The 22,727-nt window shown below is 37.7% G+C and overlaps 2 protein-coding genes and 1 long non-coding RNA gene across 3 annotated transcripts; 2 read left to right on the top strand and 1 right to left on the bottom strand.

The window, feature by feature from the left end:
• The first annotated feature begins 3,985 nt into the window (after positions 1–3,985).
• On the top strand, positions 3,986–6,500 carry LOC309695985. The gene is made up of 2 exons (XR_014273286.1): positions 3,986–5,323; positions 5,937–6,500. It is a non-coding gene; the product is annotated as an uncharacterized lncRNA (long non-coding RNA).
• A 3,411-nt stretch (positions 6,501–9,911) lies between these two features.
• LOC309695736 (adhesion G-protein coupled receptor F3-like) lies at positions 9,912–19,255 on the top strand. Its single transcript, XM_082516593.1, has 17 exons — positions 9,912–9,999; positions 12,429–12,477; positions 12,583–12,712; positions 12,812–12,964; positions 13,058–13,164; positions 13,274–13,332; positions 13,422–13,546; positions 13,910–14,131; positions 14,352–14,609; positions 14,706–14,843; positions 16,160–16,268; positions 16,475–16,550; positions 16,788–16,973; positions 17,300–18,619; positions 18,711–18,752; positions 19,027–19,062; positions 19,143–19,255. The coding sequence occupies exons 1-17, from the start codon at positions 9,971–9,973 to the stop codon at positions 19,200–19,202; spliced, it is 3,099 nt and encodes a 1,032-aa protein (XP_082372719.1). The 5' UTR covers positions 9,912–9,970; the 3' UTR covers positions 19,203–19,255.
• Positions 19,256–19,499: 244 nt separating this feature from the next.
• On the bottom strand, positions 19,500–22,407 carry ankrd66 (ankyrin repeat domain 66). Its single transcript, XM_082516595.1, has 3 exons — positions 22,188–22,407; positions 19,766–19,994; positions 19,500–19,655 (listed from the first exon to the last, which is right to left on the bottom strand). Exons 1-3 carry the CDS (start codon positions 22,324–22,326, stop codon positions 19,508–19,510), a joined length of 516 nt encoding a protein of 171 aa, XP_082372721.1. The 5' UTR covers positions 22,327–22,407; the 3' UTR covers positions 19,500–19,507.
• Between the last annotated feature and the right edge of the window lie 320 nt (positions 22,408–22,727).

The raw sequence follows: 22,727 nt of genomic DNA, 5'->3' as shown, positions 1-22,727 counted from the left end.
TTGAAAAATGCAGGTATCTTTCAGGTTTATTTTTATGGTAAATGGCCTGTATTTATATAGCGCTTTACTAGTCCCTAAGGACCCCAAAGCGCTTTACACGTCCAGTCATCCACCCATTCACACACAGGTGATGGCAGCTACATTGTAGCCACAGCCACCCTGGGGCGCACTGACAGAGGCGAGGCTGCCGGACACTGGCGCCACCGGGCCCTCTGACCACCACCAGTAGGCAACGGGTGAAGTGTCTTGCCCAAGGACACAACTACCGAGACTGTCCGAGGCGGGGCTCGAACCGGCAACCTTCCAATTACAAGGCGAACTCCCAACTCTTGAGCCACAATCGCCCCGTTTATGTTATCAAAAATGTATTAAAAGTATAAGCATGAAAAATTACAAGAGTGCAATAAAAAATATAACCAAACAAGCTTAATTTACAGTTTGAAATACAGAAGATAATGAAAATATATAAATAACTACCTATTAATCCCCATATCCAAGTATCTTGACGTGTAAAAACAAATTACATTCTTTCCTCAGTTTCTATTAATAAGACTTAAATTTACATGAAATTATTCAAAATTATATACATTATTCATAATGTGACAAAGAATTCAGAAACAACATGGAGAATGTCTTGATGCATGCTCAATCATCCAGGTAATTAAATCCCTAAAGGTTGATTCTGTTCATCTGGACGTAGCGTTTTCAATGGGAGAAAAGTTTTGTCACTCATCCAAGTGACTTCTGCAGTCTCAGCTGACTGCAGGTTTCCCTAATCTTATAATAATAATAATAATAATAATAATGGATTCCATTTATATAGTGCTTTTCGAGACCCTCAGAGCGCTTTACAAATCCACTATTCATTTACACACGGGTGGAGGCAGCTACAGTTGTAGCCACAGCTGCCCTGGGGCAGACTGACAGAAGTGAGGCTGCCATATCGCGCCATCGGCCCCTGTGGCCAACACCAGTAGGTTTTAGATGAAGTGTCTTGCCCAAGGACACAACGACCGAGACTGTGGGAGCCGGGGCTCAAACCGGCAACCTTCCAATTACAAGACGAATTGCCAACTCTCATTATGCAATGTACTGTTTAAAAGAAAAAACTTTTTTTTTGCCTTGACAACATACATTCATCTTCATTTCAAATAAGTAGTTATTTTTCACACAGAGAGCAATACCATTCTCCAGCCTCTGCTGTCCAAAACTACTCTGTATTCATCTGGAGGCACTGTGTGTGAAACCACTTTAAATAGCTCTCATGCAGGAACAAAGCAATTGTATAAAATGAAGTGAGGGAATGGAGCTATAAATAGATTAATATAGATATATGAAAATAAACTTATATATAGACATAGGAGCACAAGTTTTAACATTAATGTTTCTGGGATATAATAAACAATATAAGCATACAGGTGTCTAAGCAAACATTGTGGCATACAAAGTGATAGTGCAGTGAGTCATGTTTATTCCTGTTCAGTATGTGTCTGACACAAGTGGATGAATTTAAAAGTCTGACAGCAGCAGCAACAACAGACTATGCCTTCCTAATGACTTTCTATCTGTTTACATCTTTTTCTTTGATGCCTGTATCCCAGCTTGAAGAGTCTTGGACCCTTTTTCTAGTCAGTGGGTGTGTGGGCAGACAACTCTGGCTTGTCACCGAGTTGGATTTCCTGGTATTTGTAAGATGGCACTATCTACAAATCAGGACACATTAACTATGATATTAAAAAATGACATGATGACATAGTTCTTGGTCAGTTTAACAAGCATTTCTCAGTTTTGTTCTTTATAGTTCTGTTCATCATATCATTGCTTGTGAGTCCTGGATTATTTGATGATATGTTTACATTATGTATTCTTTTGTTTTCAGTTCCATGTTGCTTTTAAGTGTAGTTCTTCTTCAGCGTTCCACAAGTAGATGGAACACTTGTGAAAACACTCTAGTGTTAAAGCCAGTCTTGTCTTCATGTCTGTTTATGCTTTTGTCTGTGTCAAGCTCGTGTGTCTTAGTCTGTGTTTTAGTTTGGTGGCCTCTTGTCTCTTTCTTGTGTTGAGTCTTACTTCCACTGTCTTCTTATTCCCAATGTATCCCTGCTGTGTTACACAGCCGTCTCCAATTCCCCTAATCGCCATCCTATTTATACATTTTGCCAATCTCCCGGTCTGAAGTACATTATTCTATTCTATTCTATTCTATTCTATTCTATTTATACAGCACCAAATCGCAACAACAGTCACCTAAAGACACTTTATGTTGCTGGGTAAAAACGCAACAATAATACAAAGAAAACCCCAACAATTTAAGTACCCCATATGAGCTAACATTTAGTGTGAGTGGGAAGGAAAAACTCCATTTGAAGAGGTAGAAACATCTGGCAGAAACAGGCTCAAGGAGAGACACCCATAGGACAACATATACACTGTGCAAGAGATACATACTAACTAATGATTAAATGCAGAGAGGTGTATAAACACAGAACGAGCAAAGAAGGAAAAAATTCATACATGATGGGAAGTCAGCAAGAGCCTAGGCTTATTGCAGCACAAATAAGGGAAGATTCAGGGTCACCTGATCCACTATAACTGTATTATTTGTCAAAACTGAGGGTTTTAATGCTAATCTCAAAAGCAGAGACGGGTGTTTGTCTTCTGAATTAATTTAGAATAGAATAGAATAGAATTCAACTTTATTGTCATTGCACATGTCACAGGTACAAGGCAACGAAATGCAGTTTGCATCCATCAAGAAGTATATATTGTAATAGATGTATTACAATATATATTAGCAATAATATAGGTATGTAAGTATATTACAGAAATGGGTCTATTATGGTATGTTACAATGTACACAGTATGAAGTAAGTTATGAATATGCTATAACTATAAGTATGTACAGGCTGTAGTGAGTACAAGCTATGAACAGGATATAAATATGAAAAACTATACAGAATATGAAATAAAAAAAACTATACAGAAGTATGAGATATACAGCTATACAGAAATGTGAACTATGCAGGTTATAAACCGTTGCAGAATTAAAAATTATCGTTTTGTACAGAATGATGTGAGCTGCATCCACAGAAGAGAGGTCTAAGAGATGAAGACTCTGATTCCTGTTCAACATTAAAATTCTATACAAACCACAAGTACACCTAATATTCTAAAATTAAAATCTGGATTTCAAAGCTAGTCAGTGAAGACAAGCAAATATGCTGTCTCTTTATAGTCCCTGTCATGACTCTCTCCGCAGCACTTTTGATCCATCAATATTAAACAATTATTGATGCATCGGATTGAGATGAAACCTAGCCCACAGGTACAGTAGGTGTTCCAGAAGAGAAATGTGTTGAAAGTTGGACATCAACTACTCAGGATGATTTTTAATGAATTTTCGAAAATTGACATAATTCTACTGTATTGGCCGACTGCATTGGATACAAGTACCCTTTAATTTCTGAGGAATTCTACAGTAAATCTGGATGAAACTTGGCACACAGGTACAGTAGGTGTCCTAGAGAAGGAATCTGTTGAAAGTTGGACATCAACTACTCAGGATGATTTTTCATGAATTTTTGAAAATTGACATAATTGTAGTGTATTGGCTGTATTGCATTGAACACAAGTTTCCATTAATTTCTGAGGAATTCTACAGTAAATCTGGATGAAACCTGGCACACAGGTACAGTAGGTGTCCCAGAGGGGGGATGTGTTGAAAGTTGCACATCAACTACTCAGGTTGATTTTTAATGAATTTTCGAAAATTGACATAATTGTAGTGTATTGGCTGTATTGCATTGAACACAAGTTTCCTTTAATTTCTGAGGAATTCTACAGTAAATCTGGATGAAACCTGGCACACAGGTACAGTAGGTGTCCCAGAGGGGGGATGTGTTGAAAGTTGCACATCAACTACTCAGGATGATTTTTAATGAATTTTTGAAAATTGACATAATTCTACTGTATTGGCCGACTGCATTGGATACAAGTACCCTTTAATTTCTGAGGAATTCTACAGTAAATCTGGATGAAACTTGGCACACAGGTACAGTAGGTGTCCTAGAGAAGGAATCTGTTGAAAGTTGGACATCAACTACTCAGGATGATTTTTCATGAATTTTTGAAAATTGACATAATTGTAGTGTATTGGCTGTATTGCATTGAACACAAGTTTCCTTTAATTTCTGAGGAATTCTACAGTAAATCTGGATGAAACCTGGTACACAGGTACAGTAGGTGTCCCAGAGGGGGGATGTGTTGAAAGTTGGACATCAACTACTCAGGATGATTTTTAATGAATTTTCGAAAATTGACATAATTCTATTGTACTGACTGTATTAGATTGAATAAATGTTTCCATTAATTTCTGAGGAATTCTACAGTAAATCTGGATGAAACTTGGCACACAGGTACAGTAGGTGTCCCAGAGGGGGGATGTGTTGAAAGTTGCACATCAACTACTCAGGATGATTTTTCATGAATTTTTGAAAATTGACATAATTGTAGTGTATTGGCTGTATTGCATTGAACACAAGTTTCCTTTAATTTCTGAGGAATTCTACAGTAAATCTGGATGAAACTTGGCACACAGGTACAGTAGGTGTCCCAGAGAAGGAATCTGTTGAAAGTTGGACATCAACTACTCAGGATGATTTTTAATGAATTTTTGAAAATTGACATAATTCTATTGTACTGACTGTATTGCATTGAATACAAGTACACTTTAATTTCTGAGGAATTCTACAGTAAATCTGGCTGAAACCTGGCACACAGGTACAGTAGGTGTCCCAGAGGAGGGATGTGTTGAAAGTTGGACCTCAACTACTCAGGATGACTTTTAATGAATTTTTGAAATAAACATAATTGTAGTGCATTGACTGTATTGCACTGAATATGAGTTTACTGTGATTTCTGAGTAATATTACAGTAAATCTGGGTAAAACCTGGCCCAGAGGTAAAGTAGGTGTCCGAGAAGAGGATTGTGTTGAAAGCTTGGCATCAACTTTTAAGAATGATTTTTAATGAATTTTTGAATATGCAACCAGACTGTCACGATGGCTGTATTGGGCTGTTCCATTGTAATTTGTGTGCGCGCGTGCGTGTGACTGTTCACGCGCGTGCACGTGTGCGCGAGTCTAGGCTTTCAATCAGGATATAAAGCGAAAAGGCGCTACCGTAAAGACTGGTGTAAACGCGCAAGGAAATTTATGCGGCGGATAGGAGGCGGATGGCTTGACCGCGGCTCACAAATGACGGCTCACATATTTTCGTACCTTATCTGTGGAATCAGCGCGTACAAGTCGTCATTCAAGCAAAGGTAAGTCAGCTCGAGTACTGCGAGTGAAATGCGTTTGATTTCCTTGCAAACATTCAGATTAGTGCAGCATAAATTCATTCATGAGGGGAAATTACAGTGAGAACATGTGGAGGCTGTTAGGTGGATAACATAGCGAGTTCAGTGCATTGATGTGACATTCTCCTGAAGGATTGTTATTCTTTATGGTTAAAGAAATTGCACTAATTTATTCATATTTATTATAAATAATCCTAATTAAACATCTTGCTTCCATGTTTGTATCTTGTGTCACTAAAAATACAATTTATTTTAATTTTATATATTGATCAATGACCTGCAGAATCTCCTTATCATATTAAGGGATTCATAATTGTCACTTTATGCTTTCTCCATCTCTAAAGTGATGACATCCTTGCATTACCGGTACATACTTTAGGTTCATTTTCTGCAGGCAGATTTACACTATAACATGCAGCGTTCTATAGATGGACACATAAAGAAATGAAAAATTACATGTATGTGCTAACTTTCTAAACACTTTGTTACATTTATGATAAAGTAGATTAAACACATTTACGTCGGCCTTGGCTCATAGTTCTTGTCTTTAAATGAACTTTGTCTGTGTGTGTTTCAGGTCCTGCACTCTCAAAGACTGAATGAACCAGCATTGCAGCCATGGGTCACTGTGAGCATCACAGGGAAGGTTGAAGCCGCCCACTGCACCTGTATGGCCGGAGTCGCAGAGACCTGCAGCCATGTCGCTGCTCTTCTGTTTAATGTAGAAGCAACAGTGTTGATCCGTGGCACAAGGACTGTTACAGATGAACCTGCATACTGGGTTTTGCTGGGTAATATGACCAAGATACAGCCAGAGGTTGGCCATAAGATAGACTTCTCCTCTTCAGCTGCCCAAAAAAAGGCTCTTGATCAAAACCTAAACAGACCATCTGTAGTGACAGGTAAAAGGAGCTGTCCTCAAAACAGAAAAATCCCACCTGCTACTTTGGAGGAGTTGTCACTGCTATTGGATACTTTGCTGGAACACAGTAAAGCTGTGGGTTGTGGGAATGACCCATAATGTTTTATCTAGGGGTCTAGATTTATGCCTGTAGTGCACTGCCGTGTAAATAATTTGCATTTACTGAATATATACTGACTGAGTCCCACTGTTCAAAAGTTGAATAAAGAAACAAACTAATTTTTGCCTCTTTTTTTTTTATTGAAACCACCTTATAGAACATCACATCAGTTACAATGTAGAATCCATGTCATTTATAGTTTACAAATGACAAAATGTTTACACAAAATCATGAGTGTTTACATGACATCACCCACTACTAACATTATTTACTGTATCTTTTGAAAAAATACAGCAATTTTAACAGCACAAGACTTAAGAATATTTAACAGGAGCAGGTTTCATTCTTCCCTGGTTTTATTATCACACTGTTCACCAAAACGCAGCAAACCTTCACCATCTTATCCAGAAGGGTCCCCTCTTCACCCTCACATGGAAGAAGTAATCTGATTGGCATGGTGGTATGTTTGCAGCAGGTCCCTTGTGTAGCGCTGGAACCCAGTCACGATGTTTCATCCATTTCATAGGCTGGTTTGCTGCAATAATGCCAAATAATTAGCAACTCTATAAATAGAAGCTGGGAGGAAGCTGGTGGCTGCCTTGTTTAGCAATCACGTGATTTTCGCGCATTGCATGCCGGGAACTCGTGGCAAAACAATCCAAGTACCGCATCAAATGCAAGCATTTGCAGCACCGCAAAACGTTCATTCTCCGGTTCCAATGCCTTCTTGTTTTTTCTTTGACGCACAAAAAGGAATGTGCAAAAACAAAAGGAGAACAATGCCGGTCCGTACAAAGACAGATTCGACGAAAAGACAAAGAAAAGATACGAGGAAAAAATCAAAGGAGTGAAAGGGTTAGACCCTTACGAGTACACAGAGTGGACAAAAGACGTTAGCGTGCTGCCCAACTTTCACCACGCTCATATTTATAATTATACGGTTCTTGGAGTGAGTGCATACACTCATGAAGTTTAGTAACTTCAGGTCACTGCAACAAGCCCAGGTACAGTTTACCGACGGATGGGTACAGGACCTTGAAACGCACCGTGTAGAACGAAAGACCATCGTACGAACAAAGGTAAGTTTACCAGTCTCACAAATCGTCGTCATAAATACACATTCGTTAACCGTTTATTAAAATAACCTTTGAGCTCAATGGTAATTAATTAGTAGTGGAAATAATTTCTGGTAGCATCACAGAAATGTAGCAGTGACAATAATATTGTATGCTGTAATCGTACTGGACAATTAGTGATACAAAACAACTGTTTTATCCTGTGAATAAAAGTATATGTTTTTGTCAATGTACCATGGTAATAACAGAAGCGAAACGCAATATTGTGTCAGGACAATTCACTATTTATGCACAATAAACACAATAAACAAAGGAGCATAGCGCAACAATTTCTGTTCGGCGCCAGACTTGCTTGTAACCTATATCACCAATTATGTTAAGAAAAATGACGTATTAACTACTACAAAACTCTGACCTTTGTGGGAATGCTTGGAGCAGACTAACCTGTGAGCTGGAGTGTTCTGAGACGTTATATTTGGTATATCCAGACCATCCGTCGGCTCTTACTTCGGAAACATGGCTTAAAAAATTTCTCCTCAACGACTTAATCCGATAAAAAAAAAAACGATCTCTTTACCCGTCGGCTTCCCGTGGCTGTCATGCGGCCGGCTATTGCAGTTAATAATACAACAGTTTCTTGCCATTTTTTGGGTTTCTTTTTATCGCTGTGTAACTGAGTTCAATTGAAAGCCTGCGTGCGCTAGTACCTCTTGCCACAAGTTCCCAGAATCCTTTGCGGTTTTACCCCTGAATGACGTCACATTTTCAATCTTTATCCTGGTGGGCCGGTCTCTAGTCAAAATGCCCGGGCCGATTTTTTGTCCCAGTCCAGCCTTGCCACCGGGCAAATGCCCGGTATGCCAGTCCAGCTATGCGGGGCGGTCCCTCTGGATTGGCAGACCGGGGTCCAATCTTTAAGAAGTGCAACTGGAGGTTGTGCTTCAACTACAGGGAGATCACACTCCATAGCCTCCCCAGGAAGGTCTATGCCAGGGTGCTGGAAAGGAGAGTTGACCCTTTAGTCAAACCTCAGATACAGGAGGAACAATGTGGTTTTCATCCACCAGGGCTGCCCTTTGATTCTGTTTATAAATTTTATGTGCAGAATTTCATCTGTGCTTTTTTCAGATGATGTGGTTCTGTCGGCTTTATCGGGTGGTGGCCTCTGGCTCTCACTGTAGTGGTTTGCATCCGAGTGTGAAGTGGAGGGAATGAGAATCAACATGAATGTGAGTGAGAATGAGAATCAAATTTGAGGTCTTAGCTGGAAAATGGTAGAGTGCTTACTGTGGGTCAGGACCAAATTGCTGCCCCAAGTGGAGGAGTTCAGCACCTCCCTTAGATACAGGGTGAGGAGTTCAGTAATTAGAGATGCGTAAAGTTTTTATTTAAAAAATAAAATAAAATAAGAGTTAGATACCTGACTCTCCAAATACATTTCCTGTAATGTGGGTACAATTCACATATTCCTACCAGCGTATGAACAGTCAGTTCCTGATACATATAATTTGACTGAAGATTTGTATGCTTGGAGTGAATAAGGTCCTTGTTTTAAGCTCAGGCCTCTAATGATTGTGCAAATTGGACCCAAAAACTAGGAGCCCTGCATTACAGAGCTCTGGGTCCTCAACAAAAAGGTTATATAATAATGTAAATAATGTAAAAATAAATATAGATGCTTGGTAGTGTGCTGATTTGCCACTAAAGTAACATCAAAAGTACATCCCCGTGAAACATTAAATTGGCTAGTTTCTACGTGTGGCTAACCATAGGCCACATTTTATCTCCTGCTAAATTTTCAGACAAACTCTTGTAATTCACCGTTTATCATTTGTATATTCTCCCAGTCCACGATGAAATACTCCAAGAAATCCAAAAGAATTTCCTACATACAGTCAAAAGCATGTAAACAAACATCACATTAACACACGCCTACACTAGTGTGAAGCAGCAAGTTGGATGTTGAATAAATATAATACAGGTTATCGAGGGATTGCATGCCAATCCCAACTGAAGGCAAACGTGACAGATGTAAAAAAATAAAGTGGTTTTCATATATTAAATCATAAAAAATTATTTCATATATGAAAATGTCAACGTTATCAATCCCTTATCAACAAACAGTATATCAAAGACATTAGATTCATGTAAATTATACATTTTATGCATAGATAAGAGCATTCTATCAGAACGCTAAGCAAACAGCACAAAGCAAAGATGAAAACTTGAACAGACTTTAAAGTGAGCATGCCATTGCATGTTTTTCTGTGCGCATAATTTCGAAGTGAAAATATATGCTAATACTATGGACACCAACATCATTCATTCTATTTTTGAAAGTCAAATTAGTCCTTCATAAGTCTTTTTAATTTGCATATGTATCTGCAGTAACCTCTTACAGTAACTCATCATATACTCCTATTACTAGACACCAGGTTTTAGTCTTCTGCCGACCTTGTAAGTTGCTGTAGGGAGAGCTCCATCAGTTGATAGTTCATCATTTCTGAGCACCGATGGGTCCGTCTACCATCTTGTACAGCAGGTTAGTGACGCTTTCACAAAAATGTTTGGATATGTGTGTAAAGTATCATTTAAAACGAATTGAAAATAGTGTTTTGAAACTTGGGATTGTTTTTTTGTTTTTTTGTTGTTGTTTTTTTTCTTTTCTTTTGCCTGTCCCGTTTGGCTCTTTTGCCATCAGAATTATTGTCTAAAGGCAAAGAAAGATGCCCAACAGATTTACTTTACCAAATTGACCATCCCAGCCTTGCCATAATGGTCCATTTGTGTCACCTTTTATTGTTTATTTTATTTTCACTTGCTGAATACGGGACAGACTTGACTGGGGGAAAGAAGGGGAGAAAGAAAGAGAAACAGCTGAGAAGAGGGACGGGGGAAAAGGGCAAAAAAACAAAAACCAACAGAATGGGCAGAAAAAGAAAAAGAAAATGCATATATCGATCACCTGGATCACCTGTTGAGAAAGAAAAAAGAAAACAAGCAGAAGAGAACAAGAGTAATAGAATAAACAACATCACAATGATATATGGGAATATGACAGTAAATACTAAATGTTAAACATTATTGTGCAGCACATAAGATCAACAGAACACAGTGTGCTTTGAGGTAGGAGCCAAAAAGGGTGTAGTTTGTGGGTGTGATCACCCGTGTGTACACCTGTGAGCATGGACGCGCTTGTTTTTTTTTAAAAGGTTCCTTCATGTAATGATCTGCTAGAGGGTGTGGGGGGGCCACAGCCCCGTCCTCCAGGGCATGAAGCAGGTATGGAGGAGATCAAAACTCCAGACATCCAGAGGCCCCCAGAACACAAGAGACCAAGGAAGACCAACAGATGGGCAGCCGCGCCACTGTCCCAGAAAGAGCTGAGGAGAGTCCCAGATGAGGGCTCACTCAGCAGCCGCGGAGCAGAAGCCAGGGGGGGTTGCAGTGACGCGCCCGTGAGCTCCGCCGGAATTGTTTGTAAATGTATTTGAAGTTTGATGCTGATTTGTGGGTATGATTTCTGGCTGTCGGTCTGATAAGCGCCTCAGTGTCAGCTTTAAATGTAATTTTTTTTGTGTAATATATCAGGATATTTATATTAGAGCATTTTTACACTATTAATATTGGCAGTTTTCGATCATGTCCTTACTATCTTGGAGAAACTGAGACTGCAAAACTTCCTCTGGGATTAATAAAGTTTTCAGATTCTGAATCGCTTGGTTTGCTTGAGTATAAATGATATAACCTAAAACATAAAAAAATCTAAAACCTTTTTAAAAAATATTTTTAACCCTCTCCAGGCAGGCGTTGCCGATTTGCAACGGTTAAAAACTAACAACCTGATTACCCCACATACATTTTTTTTTTTTACTCAGAAGTACCACTGCAGGACTTGGTTGTCCATTAGCAACTAAAACTTAATTTGAGCCTGAGAGGGTTAAAGAAGGCTGTGCCGCATCACCTTTTTTGCTTTTGTGGTCCACATGTTTGCAGTGTGTGAAAGATTTGGACATTGGACAGGCCAGTTTAGGAGCCATACTGTACACGACCACATAAAATATGGTCTGACATGGTCTTGCTGTAATGAGTCTTTCAGAAGTGTTCTTGAGCCCAAGCAGTGATTTCCATACATAGTATTATATCACATCTCTTTTTAAATTGGATTGCACAGTGATGGAGTGGTTAGCTCTGTTAATTAAAAGCATGAAGGTCCTGGGTTTTAAGTCACCAGCCTGTTGGAGCTTTCTGCCTGGAGTTTGCGTGAGTTCCCCGTGATGCCGTGAGTTGCCACAGGGTTCGCCACACCCTACATTCAAAAGACAGCCAAGTTAGGTTAACATACTCTAAACTGGAGGGAGGTGTGAATGTGGGCATGAATAGTTCCTCTGTGTGATAGCCTGGCAGGATGGATGGAACGGTTTGTAATTCCAGGCTCAACAGTAATGGCCGTTCTATATTAGAGTTCAGCTTTGTCTCTTGTGTGTGGATTTGTTTTTACTATTTAATGTCTATCATACAACATAGAATCTACATTTCTTTTTCATTCTTAGAGTATTTTGTAGCTTGCTGCGGATATATTTTTCTCTCTAAAAAAGGTGTTTATGTTGTACTTGAACTATATTTAGTCAAATGATTACCAATCATTGCACCGCCTTTTTACACATCATCCAATTTTTTGGGAACTTACTTGTTTACAGAGCTAGTGCTGTAATACAAGCTAGACACACACTTTATCAGATACACCTGCACAGTTTAACTGTTCTTTCGAGATAAGCGGATTTCTTTGTACTGCATCATATTCAAATGTGTTTTTTTTCCTCTCTCATGTGTGCAAAACGGGAAAGATAAAGCGACAGAAAATCTTTTTCATGCATCACCTTCATTTGTTTTGAAGCGGAACATTTTAATTATAGCATGCTGTGTACTCCAAATGCTTTTTAAAAATATCATTTATTTTTCCCAAAACAGGATGTGGACCTTTTTATTTCTTTACATCTTGGGCATAAACTTCTGTCAGGTTTGTTGATTACACACAATTACACATTTTGATCTTAAAGTTCAACTGTATCATGAAATTAAAAAAAAAAAAGAAGAAAAAAATGGAATCACTTTTCTTTCACAGGCTGATAATTCAACACAAATGCTTTATGCCAAACTGATAATAGACAAAAGTGCAATTGCAAATATCACGAGCATACTGAAGAATTTTACGTGTAACAATACATTTGTTGTAGCACCTGTAATGACAACAGGTAAACTAATTTCCAATCTTCCACATCATGCTGTGATTTATGAAGAAAATACTTATATAACCTCTAGCTCTAACCCTGAATAACTCTTGTCCTCATAAGTGTGCACAAATGGTACCGGCAGCAAAGAATGTGAATGCAAACCAGACCACAGATGGAGCGATACTTTCTGTCAGTCTAATCCAAAATGTTGTGGCAATGCAACATGCACTTTGGATAAAAGTGCAGATGCAAAATGTGTCCTAAACACCACAGGTATTAAGTCAATTTAACTGTTTTTGCACATCTGGTTATTTGTGAGCATCAAGGTTAAAAGCATCCCCCAAAATGACATTTTCTTGCTCACAGTTACCATCACAGGGTCTCTTAGACTGCAGGGGTCTACATATACAGATTGTTTGGAAGATATAACAAACCCTAAATATGCAAAATGCAGTGATGGGTTGTTGACAAAGGTAATAATGTTTTTCTCAAAATGCATTTAAGTGTATACAGCATAATTTTTAACCTTGAAAATAGAAATTACTGTTATTCACTTTATTTCCATCCTTTGTTACCTCTTAGATGAAAACAGTGTACAGCACTCTGTGGGGATTTGACTTTTTAAACATTACAAGATTCAGGTATATTCGTGCAATTACAAATAAAATATTATGTTTTTACATTTATCTAATAAAAATGTAAAATCACTCTTTTTTTTGTTTGTTTGAAGGATTGGTAGCGTCATTGCAGACTTTAAAATAATCATCGCCTCCAGCATCGATTCACAAGCTCTGATAAGTAATTCAGTAAAGATTGGCCAAAGTCTGTCCGCCTCACTTATTATGGAGACTTCAGGTAATGTAATCTTGCTGCAGAGGGGTGCATTGTACTGTATGCAAGAAATTCTTTCCAACATGTGAGTTTAAAAATTCTGTAAATTCTGTTCTCTTCTTAGTTCTCCATGATCATCATTTTCTGTCCACCAAAAAAAAAAAAAAACCCAAAGTGAAATCAGATTTGTTATGGATGCAATCATTACTCTGATGAAGATAAAATGAAAGTCACAGATCTTTATGCATCTAGTTTTAGTTTATAATAATTTTAAGATTTATTCTGTTGCTCCAAAACAGTACCTTCAATCTGCGGTGTTCACAGCACTGGATAGGTTTTTAAGTTTCAGGGACTGAAATTTCATTATTATTATTTTTTCCTCCACAGGTCTTGTCAACTTAAAGATGCCACCAATGCCTGTGCCTTATGGTGCCACCAACCAAGTGATCAGATGCACAACCAAAGAGGACCTGAAAATTTACCCACAATGGAGTATAATAAATAGCAAAGGGCAATATGACATAACTACTGGAACAGTTTCAACAGTTTATACATCATCACGAACTAACAGTATAGTCAACCTCAGTAACGTCACAGAACTCTGGAATGGTATGTATGAATGTTCCATTATATTATTATTGGTACTGTTAATAATTAAAGATGATACAATGATGGCAAAACAGAAAAAATGCACTTTTAACACACATGTGAAAGCCCCCCCCCCCCCCCCCCCCCCCCCCCCCCAACCACCCCTCTATGGACCAGAAACAAACAGAATGAAAAGAATCTAAATCTGCTGGCTTTAACCCCACTTGTGTTTGCTTCTTAGGACAGTTCTCATGTATCTATCACCAAACGGGTAATTGCACCACATCAGGCTGTACAGTCAACATGTTACACAAAGCCAGTGCTCAACTGGATGTAGCACTATTACCGGACATTGACGTCTTCACGGAGCCATCATTTCCACGCTGTAAAACCAAAAATGATATTCTCCAAGCAAAAGCCAAATGTGAGATAAGCAATAGTACTGAACCTTATAATGTCACATGGGATGGAGGTCTCAAAGGCCAATTAGAAACTCAGAGTAAGTAATTTATTTGGTCTCATTTAATTTCAATTAAAATATTTATTATGCAAAATTGTTCTGAAAATACATGACATGAATATTCAATTCTTGCAGGCGGCAACATACTAGTTTATACAACTAGTAAAATAATCATCTGTGCTCATAGCACAAGTGTAGATACAACAGTGTGTACATTTACCAACAGACTTGGGAATGTAAGACAGGCTACAGTGCGCTTCAATATCATTTCCGGTATGTCTTTGTATTTTGCAATGGGAATTATTGAAGGCATAATTACCCACAAATGATCCCACAATGAAGTAAAAAAAAAAGAACTAAGTAACTATAAAACTTTCAACAAACAAATGAATCTGATTTCATTCATTTGTGCCAGTTCACAACAACAGGTTCTGATATTTTAACATAAACTGCCTGAAACATTTTTAAATGATTACTTACCTTAAAGACAACAGTCAAATGAATCATTTTAAATGCCCCAAAACGATTCCTAATTCATTTCAAGAAAAATAAAAGATATACAAGTTTAAAAAGAAGTCACATATGTATCTTTAAGACACACATATGTTATTATGGGTTTTGTTTATATTTGTATTTTGTATAGATTAACAGGCTGTCAGTAAGTGTGAGCGCCTCAATAAAAGCAGATGTTTTGTCACTTTGCTGGTCTGGAGAATTCAGTAATGTGTTAATGCAAAAAAAAAAGAAGCAAAAAGACATCAACAACTGTTACTCCCCATCTTGGGCTGGGTGATAAGGCCATTTACAAACAATTTTAGAAGTCAATCTTAGACTCTATGAGCCTCAGTTAGCATGTTAAATGTTGAAGTTAATCAGAATACAATTGGAAAAAGAAGAATAAGTATGGCTTGTTTTGTAAAGGCTGTCAGGAGTGATCTTCGTCTCTAAAAAATGAACATGGCAGCACAGCTTAGGTTTGAAAAACTGCAACTGAACAAACTACAAGACTTCAGGAACAATGTCCTTTGAAAGGTCAAGACCAGAGGGGAGAAGTTCTGGCAAAAAACAAACACAGCATATCATCACAAACAGCTCATGCCAACTGTCAGCACAATGAAGGGTTGATGTCCAGGTCCTGTGATGGGACAGGACCCGGGCACCTTTCAGTCACTGAGTCAACCATGAACGAATCTGTACTGTATTAGTTTCTAGAGTTGCATGTGAGGCCATTTGTTTATCTGAGGTTGCAATTATATAATTTCAGAACTTTCTATAGTCCAGACAAGTTTTTAAAATTACATCCTGATATATAAAACCTTGCAATTGAAAGAGGGTGCATGATATTAGTGTATAATAATATAGTAATTGTGACATACTGAATTATACTACATTGTAAAATACATTTGGGTAAAATCTGGCAAGGATTATGCAGTCATGACTAAATTCTGGAAATACTTATTACTTCATTGAAGGATCAAATATTTATATATTTGTATGCTTTACAGGAAAAAAATTTTGTGACAAATTCAGTTTTAACAGTTTTAGAATATTGTCTTTGTAACTATATGAAATTTTCTTCCCTAAAACAGTAAATGATAAGTACTGTCCAGCTGAAGGTGACTGGGAAGCCACAAAAGCTACTTTTACTGCAGTTTTAAAATGCAAAAACTCTGCTGGGCAAAGAACAAGGATATGCGAGTAAGAATATAACCAATCATGTGTAGTATGTAATAATGTAAATAATAATAATAAATTATTTTTATTTATTTATTTGGATTAAAAGTTCTGTTTCTTTTACTGTCCAAAAACTATAATTGTTTGCATTTTGATTAAGAAAATTATTTAAGCAGTATATATATTAGAATTTATGTGTAACATTTAATTTTTTTAATTAATATTTTCAGCTTGGAGGGGATATGGAGAAAGGAAGAATCAAGATGTGTGAACTTCGACCTCGACAATATACTGCAAAATGCAGTGGTAAGCCTAAATTTTATAACTGAGGTTATCATCTTGTCACTTTTTATTTTTTTATTTTGTTTTTTACACATGAAAGGAAAGTAATCGTATTAATATAAAGCAACAAATTATCCAACTGTTTTGCTATTTTTACAGGACAGGAAAATGGAAAGTACTCTAGTGTTTTTGTTAAAGTCGCTGACACAGTTACATCTGACACAGTTAAGCTTGCCTAATACATATGTGCTCTTGTTACAGATTTCTGGCACTGGACTTGGGGCATTAGAAAAAAATGCAGAGTCAATATTTTTTAGTCTTACCAATGCCACTCAAAATCCACAGACTATTAACACGTTTCCCAATTTGAATGCATCAGTTCAAGTGATCAGCACCATGTCTATCATTCTGACAAACCATGGTGTAAATGACACAACCACAAGTAACGTAAGCACCAAAGAATATCTTTGTTATTACTATTTAAAAACATTTAAAACATTAAGATCGATAAGTATAAATACTTGTATTTAAAGTTACAAACCTTAAGAGTTACAATGAAACAAATCTCCAGTATTGGTCAATGTATTTATTGCTATTTACATACATTAGTAGTACAGTATCACTATTTAACTTTTACACCAAGTTCATTGCTCATTTAAACCATATACCATAAAACAGCTGCTGACGAGTGACAACTAACTCATTTTTTATGATTAATCTTTAATGGGAACATCACAGCTATATGAGCTGCAAACCTTTGTCTTTCTTTTCAGAATTTCCTGGCCTCATCTAGTAATCTGCTGGATGGGTCTCTTGGAAACTCGTGGAATAATCCGAATCCTGAAAGCAACAAAACCCTGGCTGAGAAATATCTGCAGTCAGTAGAGGATTTAATTGCGATATCAAACATAAGTAATGATTCAACTCTAACTAACTTGCATGTACAGACATGCAGCGGAGATGAATGCACCAATACGGTGTTCAATGCCACAGTCACTGTTAAAAACTCAGGAAATGGCATCGTAAAAACAGCTGGATTCAAATACCTGCAGGACTATTTGCCCAATACAACACAAACATTTAACATCAACAGCATTGTTGTGTCAACAACCACTCAACGGGGAAAAGAAAACCTTGAGATTACACTAAAGTTCCCATTGCTCACACCAAGGCCTCGCCATTTTGAACTACAATGTGTCTCATGGAACTACAACCAGAGCAAATGGACAGATGCAGGATGTAAATGGGGGGGCGTTTCTAAACCTGACGAGTGCACTTGCAATCATCTGACTTCATTTGCCATTCTGATGTCTCGGTATCCCATTGAAATCCCTTACATGACCGAGATAACGTACGCTGGACTTTCTGCATCAGTGGTGTCACTCGTTATCAGCCTCCTGATAGAACTGATCGTCTGGAGCAAAGTAGTCAAGACAAATACTCTACATTTGCGCCATACCGCCCACGTGAACATTTCTCTTTGTTTGCTGGTGGCAGATTGCTGTTTTCTGGCATCTTCTCAACCAGAGATCATTTCAGAAATCTGGTGTAGAATTGCAGCTCTTCTGAAGCATTTCTGCTACCTGGCCATGTTCTTTTGGATGTTGAGCCTGAGCACCATGCTCCTTCATCAGGCAGTTTTCCTGTTTCACAAAGTGGGCAAGAAAACCTATCTGAGGTTCTCGTTGATCCTGGGCTACGTTTGTCCTTTTCTCATTGTTTTCATCACATTTCTCACCAACAACGGCGGCGCTCCAGGCACGTATTTCAGTTTGGAAACATGTTGGCTGGTTTATTCTGGACTTCTGAAAGGAACCATCTATACATTCATTCTCCCAGTTGGTATAATTGTTTTCATCAACTTGTTTGCCATGATAGTGGTAATCATGAAGCTTCTGGACCATAGGAGCAGAGAAAAGTCTCATGAGAAAGAAATACAGGCTGCCAAAACTGTCCTGAGATCAGTTATTCTTCTGACTCCAATCTTTGGTTTGCCATGGATTTTTGGATTTGCAACATTTAGTCTGGACCTCACAGCTGGAGCTGTGACTTTAGCTGTGAACTACGCTTTTGTTGTGCTCAATGCATTCCAGGTATGGTCACAATTATTAAACTGATCAGACTCAATATCTGTTCTGTTAAAAGTATTACTGTTTTTTTTAAATGCTTGTTTTTCTTTTCTAGGGTTTGTTTATTTTGTTGACCACGTGCCTGGGGGACAGAATGGTAAAGTCATTTACTTCTAGAGATAAGAGGCCTACCTAGTTTTAGTTAGATGCTGCTGTATCACTGTGATAACATTTGAATATATTTAAAGTTTGAAGCCAATGGCAGGAACGCATGATGTAAAATCCACAGCTGAATCAATGTCATTATTGTTGTAGTTGTTCTCAGGTTTATTCTGTGTTATTTCAATTATTTTAATGAAATTATTATCAACAATCATCAAAAATATCCTTGGAAATCTTTTCATCAAATGTTTTTATTCTGATTTTCACAGACCCGTGAAGCACTGCTGAATTCTTTCAGGAAAAAAGTAAGTGAACCACAGCTTGTTCGTAAATAACCGTGGTAACTCATAATGAATGACGCACATCTGTTTCCTCTGTTCTGCAGGCTCCACCAACCATCAGCGAAAGCTCCACAAATTTGGAAACAACAACTAAAAAGTCCTAAACAACACCTGCACACATGTATACTCACAAAACACTACATTTAAATCAAATATATTCGATTCATGAGCTACATTTACTCTTTGATGTGACTGTTTCTTTGTTGTTTATTTTGTTTTACTTGCAGTAATACAAATCAGAAGTTTTAATAATTATTACACTTATCTGTCTTTCTTTGTTCAATATACATATTCATATGAAATGTGATTTAATAATACTGTACATTGCATGTTTTAAATAGCACTTAGCAGTGAAGAGCTGAAGGAAAACTCTCAGCTGAAAGGATAGAAGAAAACCTGCGTGAGGATTTTATTTCTGTAAATGGGATTTGGGCTCACATCTTGCTTCAGTTTTTAAGTTTTCTTTGTCCCGTTCTGCCCACTCCTCATCTGTGTCATCCACTGAAACCCCTTCTCGCGCTGATAGCTTGCGATAAACCTCGCACTCTATCTCTGCTCTGTAACACACAAAACAAGACCATATATTAATCATGTACAAGCATTATATTATATATAGTTTATTGTTATTAAAATTACAACAATTTGAGAACCGGGCTTCATGTCATACTTTTTAAGGAATCTAACACAGTCTTGGTGTCCGTATATCTCGGCTATACGCGCTGGCTTGTCTCCACAGCAGTCCTCCTTATCAATAGGTGCATGGAGTGAGTGCAGCAACCGCAGCACTGCCAGCCGACCAGACTCTGCAGCAAAATGGGCAGGGGTCCACCCATACTCTGTCCTCAGGCATGGTCTGGCTCCATGCTTTATAAGTATCCTCACCATTTCTGTGTGTCCTATGGAAAGATATAATTAGTTTGTGAGCAAGTTAAGAATACTTATTTTGATGAATTAGGGCTATTGGGGAAATTAAACAATATTGTGCAGAGTGTTTTATAAACGTTTTCAGGGACCCTCCTTAAGGTTTTGGCTCACTCATTTCTCTCCCTGTAAAAAACAGCAGCTGGACCTTTAGCTAGGAGCATGCCTGACACACAAAAAGCCACTCTTTTCATGCGTCTCCTCTCCTGTAGTGCTGATGAAGTACAGATTTTTCTCTAAAAATGTAGGGAGAAAAAGTAAAAAGGTAGTCATAAATACTCAAGTAAAGTGCAGAGAACGGAAAATTCTATTTAAGTACAGTAACAAAGTATATTTACTCCAGCAGTGTGGAGAATCTCACAATGGCTTCACCCAAAACCTTTGCTAATAATGGCCCACACCCTTTTTCAAGGTGTGAAAAAGGGTGTGGGCCATAGCAGAGGTTTTGGGTGAAACCATTGTGAGACCTTGCCTCGCCCTAAATAGCCAGAAAACCTGAAAAGAGACCTCTCTATGTTTGAAATCTTGGGAGATGTTGTCTTTGTCTATTGTGTGTGTGTGAAAAAGCCACCTTTCATCAATAGTGGGTCAATGACCCTCTTAAGGGACAACTCACACTTGGGACTCTCCACCATTTGGTCTTAGAACTGAACAAGCTTCTCGGATGAGAGGCGAAACATCTTCAAGAAAAGTCCAGTCACGTTTTTTCCTTGATTCCTCTAAAAAAATGGTCAGGTACAAGGACCGGACTGAAAATGAGTAAAAAAGCAGGCCAAGCATGTCCAAATAATGTTGAAAGACTGGAAAACTATTGCTGAGGTCAAGGTAGTGGTTTCGGTAAAAATTTACGAACAAGTCTGGCACCTTGGAAGCAAAATATAAAGAAATGAGGTGTAGTGCAAGGCTTTTGTACAGTGCCGCACATGCCTAAAAGTACTGCGTTTCTGCAATCTGATTGGCTCATTAGAAATGACAATAAACGAGATGTTGAAAAGGTGTACCTAAAAAATTGGCTATAGTGTGTAATCACAGTTTTAACATACAAGCACAAAAAAGACATTGTTGAATATTTAGAGACTGGTCTGGACGCAGCAACTCAAAACTCTGATTCTTAGCAAACTACAAGGTTGGCCTGTAGCTCCCATGTTGGCTCACATTTTGTTTTTTGTCTCAGATGGCCTGACTCAGCAGCTGAGGGTAAATGCAGTTTCTGAATTTGCCTTTGCCCAACAAGTGCAGGAATGGCTCCTATATGCTCCAGATCAGATGGGTGGTGCAGGACACCCAATATCCAGCCCCATTCCAGAGTAAATTAGAATCAATGAATTCAAAATAATACACTGAACAAAAAAAAAGTTTTTATATAATAAACTGTTCTTAATTGATGCAAAGATAAAACGTAATGCTTAATAATATTGGGATATTATTATGGACATGTTAAATTGTAACATAATGTTTAACAGATAATGGTTATCCTGTTTTTAGATCATACACAACTGTCTTATGCACAGGTTTAAATGCTGATGATAATTTGCAGTGGTTTAGTATTAGTCCTGTTGATTTTTAAAGGATTATTTCATTGTTGCTTCACTATTAACGGAGCATGCAAAAGTGATGGAAAAATCAACATCAGAATTCAACACTGATTCACTTTTAACAGAGGGTGAAAAATTGATATAAAATAAATGTTCAACATCAATGTTGAACTTTAAAATGTATTTTATCCGACTCTGATATTGTTTCAATATTAATGTAGTTTAAAAATTTGATGTAATGTCAGATTTCAATGTTGAATCAATAGAATTGAGGAAAGGGCTTTTTTTTGTCAAGCTTTTACAGAAAAATCGTCATCTTTATGGCTATTAAAGGAGAAACTGTTTCCAAAGTATTTTTTTAATGAATGCTGTCTACTGTATTAAATATTTAGTGAAAAGGCAGCTCTAACAAATATTCATGAATTCCGACTTTGTGCCTAAATCGTTTTTACGCACGGTATAAAGCGCAGTTTAGTGTACTGACACTAACATTTATGTTGCATAAACAGCGTACACGTGGTCTAATCACATTTTTCATTTTCCAGCGAATGCGAACAGGTAATTTGAGCCCAAGACTTGCGCAGTCACCAGGGGACACGGATACGCCTCATTTTCACGTATTTAACGAACTACCTTTAGCCGCTGCCCAGTGGAGAGGTGTCTTGCTGTACCAGTCGATGTCTTTCTGGTTGGGATTGCACTTATTTTCCCTCAGAAGCTCCTCAACTTGATCACAGTCGCCTGCTGCTGCAGCTTGGTGCAACTCTGACATTTTAACCTAGCAACAGTGGATCCTAGCAACGGATCAACACTAGATGGCTCCTAACCTGAAGGTAAAAACGCGGAAAGGAAACCAGGGCGTGTCTAGATCGTTATCAATAATAATAATATATTAATAAAAATATATTATTATTATTCAAAAACAGCAAGGACGCGATTTAAGTAAGGCTAGCCTGTCTTAGGAAGTGAAAACTCATTTTATGTGCTATAACAAGTAAAAAAAAGGTAACACAATCCACATTGTGTCTGTTTTTAGTGTGGAAATAAATCAGGCTAACATTTTAAGTGTCCTGTGCTTCACAGATATAGCCAGATTCTTAATTAATTGCTTTATTAGTTACAACATTATTTTATTCACATTCATGACTCTATACTGGTTTTCCACATCTGCTG

The sequence above is a fragment of the Aulonocara stuartgranti genome, assembly GCF_965226115.1.
Source record: "Aulonocara stuartgranti genome assembly, chromosome: 19".
Taxonomy (NCBI): domain Eukaryota; kingdom Metazoa; phylum Chordata; class Actinopteri; order Cichliformes; family Cichlidae; genus Aulonocara; species Aulonocara stuartgranti.
This window is presented reverse-complemented; position numbering and strand designations above follow the sequence as displayed.